Here is a 1,847-nt window from a genome sequence, read left to right on the forward strand (position 1 = left end):
TCTCGTGTCCTGTTGAGAAGGCCACGGTCGTCTACTGCGACAACGTCTCCGCCGTCTACCTCTCCGCCAACCCGGTTCATCATCGTCGCACCAAGCACATTGAGCTTGATATCCATTTTGTTCGGGATCAGGTGGCTCTTGGCCATGTCCGTGTTCTGCACGTTCCCACCTCCCAACAATTTGCCGACATCATGACCAAAGGCTTGCCCACGACGTCTTTCGAGGATTTCCGGTCCAGTCTCTGCGTCAGCAACGGCGTCGCTTCGACTGCGGGGGGGGGGGGGTGTTGAGATATGTATTTAGCACATGTATTCTTGTACTCCAAGTCTCCTCCTTGTGTATAGTTGAGGATATGACTTGCCCTATGTACTATATATACTTGTGCATATGCACCCATCAATACATTGAGAGTTGCATCCTATTCCTCTACACTCAAATTATCTTGTATGGGGCCTTCAAGAACTTTTTGAACATAGGAGTATTGGACTTCCTTATAATATTGTTTGCTTATGCAAGCATGCCCTTTTGGGGGCGTTGGGAAAGTATTATCCATGTAGGGTTTCAAAAGGTGAAGATTTTTTGTATTACATAGTTCTAATATAGGAGTATTACAATCAGTGAACAACCTTGTCCAACTTCATTTTGGTGAGATTATGGTATTGAAAACCCTTTGAGAAAGGGTAAAAACCTACACCAAAAAGAGTCACCATGTCCTCAGTTTGGGCAAAAACTTCCTAATTTTTTCGTCTGAAAAACAATAGTCAGATGGACCGCCTACAGCTACTCACATCATGTACGTTCCTAGCTAGAGAAGAAGAGGATTGCCATTTCAGGCATCCATCACAAGGAGCGGTTGATGAGGCCACGCACGACGACCAAACCCAGGAAGAGCAGCTGATCCGCTTCCGAGGCCACCGTCAGCGTCAGCACGTCCTCGCCCAGCACCACCCCCGCCGGCGTCTGCTTCCGTGCGACCTCCGCCACCACCGCGCCATCCACGCCGTGTACTCTGTACTCCGACTTGCGGGCAGAGCACCCGTCGATCGTGTAGCACATCCCCGCGCCGCCGTGCATCGCCACGGTGGCCCCGCCCTTCTCGGCCCACCGCACGCTGAACCACGGTGTGGCCTCCTCCTCCTCCTTGCCGCCGTTCTGGGCGCAGCGACAGACCTCCCACCTCCTGAATATCCCGAAGCCCTTGCGCCTGATCCTGACGAGGGCGTTGCCGGCCCGGTCCATGAAGAAGACCTCGCGGCCGCCCCTGCAACCGTAGTTGTCGACGCGAAAGGCGACGGCGCCGTCGAGGCCGTACACCGTGCAGCCGTTGCCGTTGAAGACCAGCGACTTCATCCACACCGTGTACGCCTGCTGGCTCCGTTGATCATCGGAGGAGGACGGTGAGGCTGCGGCAGCGAGGGGCTGGATCTTGGCCATGGACGAGAGAGATTGCTCTGCTTTAACGTTGAGATGAGACGAGATGAGATGATTGGGATGGTGGGCGTCAGTGGCTGGTTTGGCATATTTATAGGTGCTTCTACTCTGTTAACTATTGGAGGGTATCTGAATCATTAGTTTATGGCGATGGTGGGCGTCAGTGGCTGGTTTGGTATCTGAATAGTGCTACAGCGAAATTGTTTATGGTCCATCTAGTACTGCACTAGTCAGCATGCAGTTGCCGCCACGTTTAAATAGTGTGTTGTTTGTTTGGGCTAATACTTTTTAGCATGACATGGCGGTACGGCATAGCGATAGAGGTTAACGAAACTTTCAGAAATACTGCCTAATATTTCTATGTACGATTTTGCTATTTCTCAGGCACCTGAAATTTTTTGTTGTGTCAATCTATG

The 1,847-nt window shown here is 51.5% G+C and overlaps 1 protein-coding gene across 1 annotated transcript; it reads right to left on the reverse strand.

Annotated features, from left to right (window-relative positions):
• Nucleotides 1-564: 564 nt before the first annotated feature.
• Nucleotides 565-1,476, reverse strand: LOC123075360 (protein LURP-one-related 11-like). Its single transcript, XM_044497987.1, has one exon. It carries the CDS (start codon nt 1,432-1,434, stop codon nt 841-843), a length of 594 nt encoding a protein of 197 aa, XP_044353922.1. The 5' UTR covers nt 1,435-1,476; the 3' UTR covers nt 565-840.
• Nucleotides 1,477-1,847: the final 371 nt, after the last annotated feature.

The sequence above is a fragment of the Triticum aestivum genome, chromosome 3D (genome assembly GCF_018294505.1).
Source record: "Triticum aestivum cultivar Chinese Spring chromosome 3D, IWGSC CS RefSeq v2.1, whole genome shotgun sequence".
Taxonomy (NCBI): Eukaryota; Viridiplantae; Streptophyta; class Magnoliopsida; order Poales; family Poaceae; genus Triticum; species Triticum aestivum.

Bases quoted from the DNA above. Each gene is read 5' to 3' on its own strand.
- LOC123075360 (XM_044497987.1), bottom strand. From the start codon at position 1,434: ATGGCCAAGATCCAGCCCCTCGCTGCCGCAGCCTCACCGTCCTCCTCC.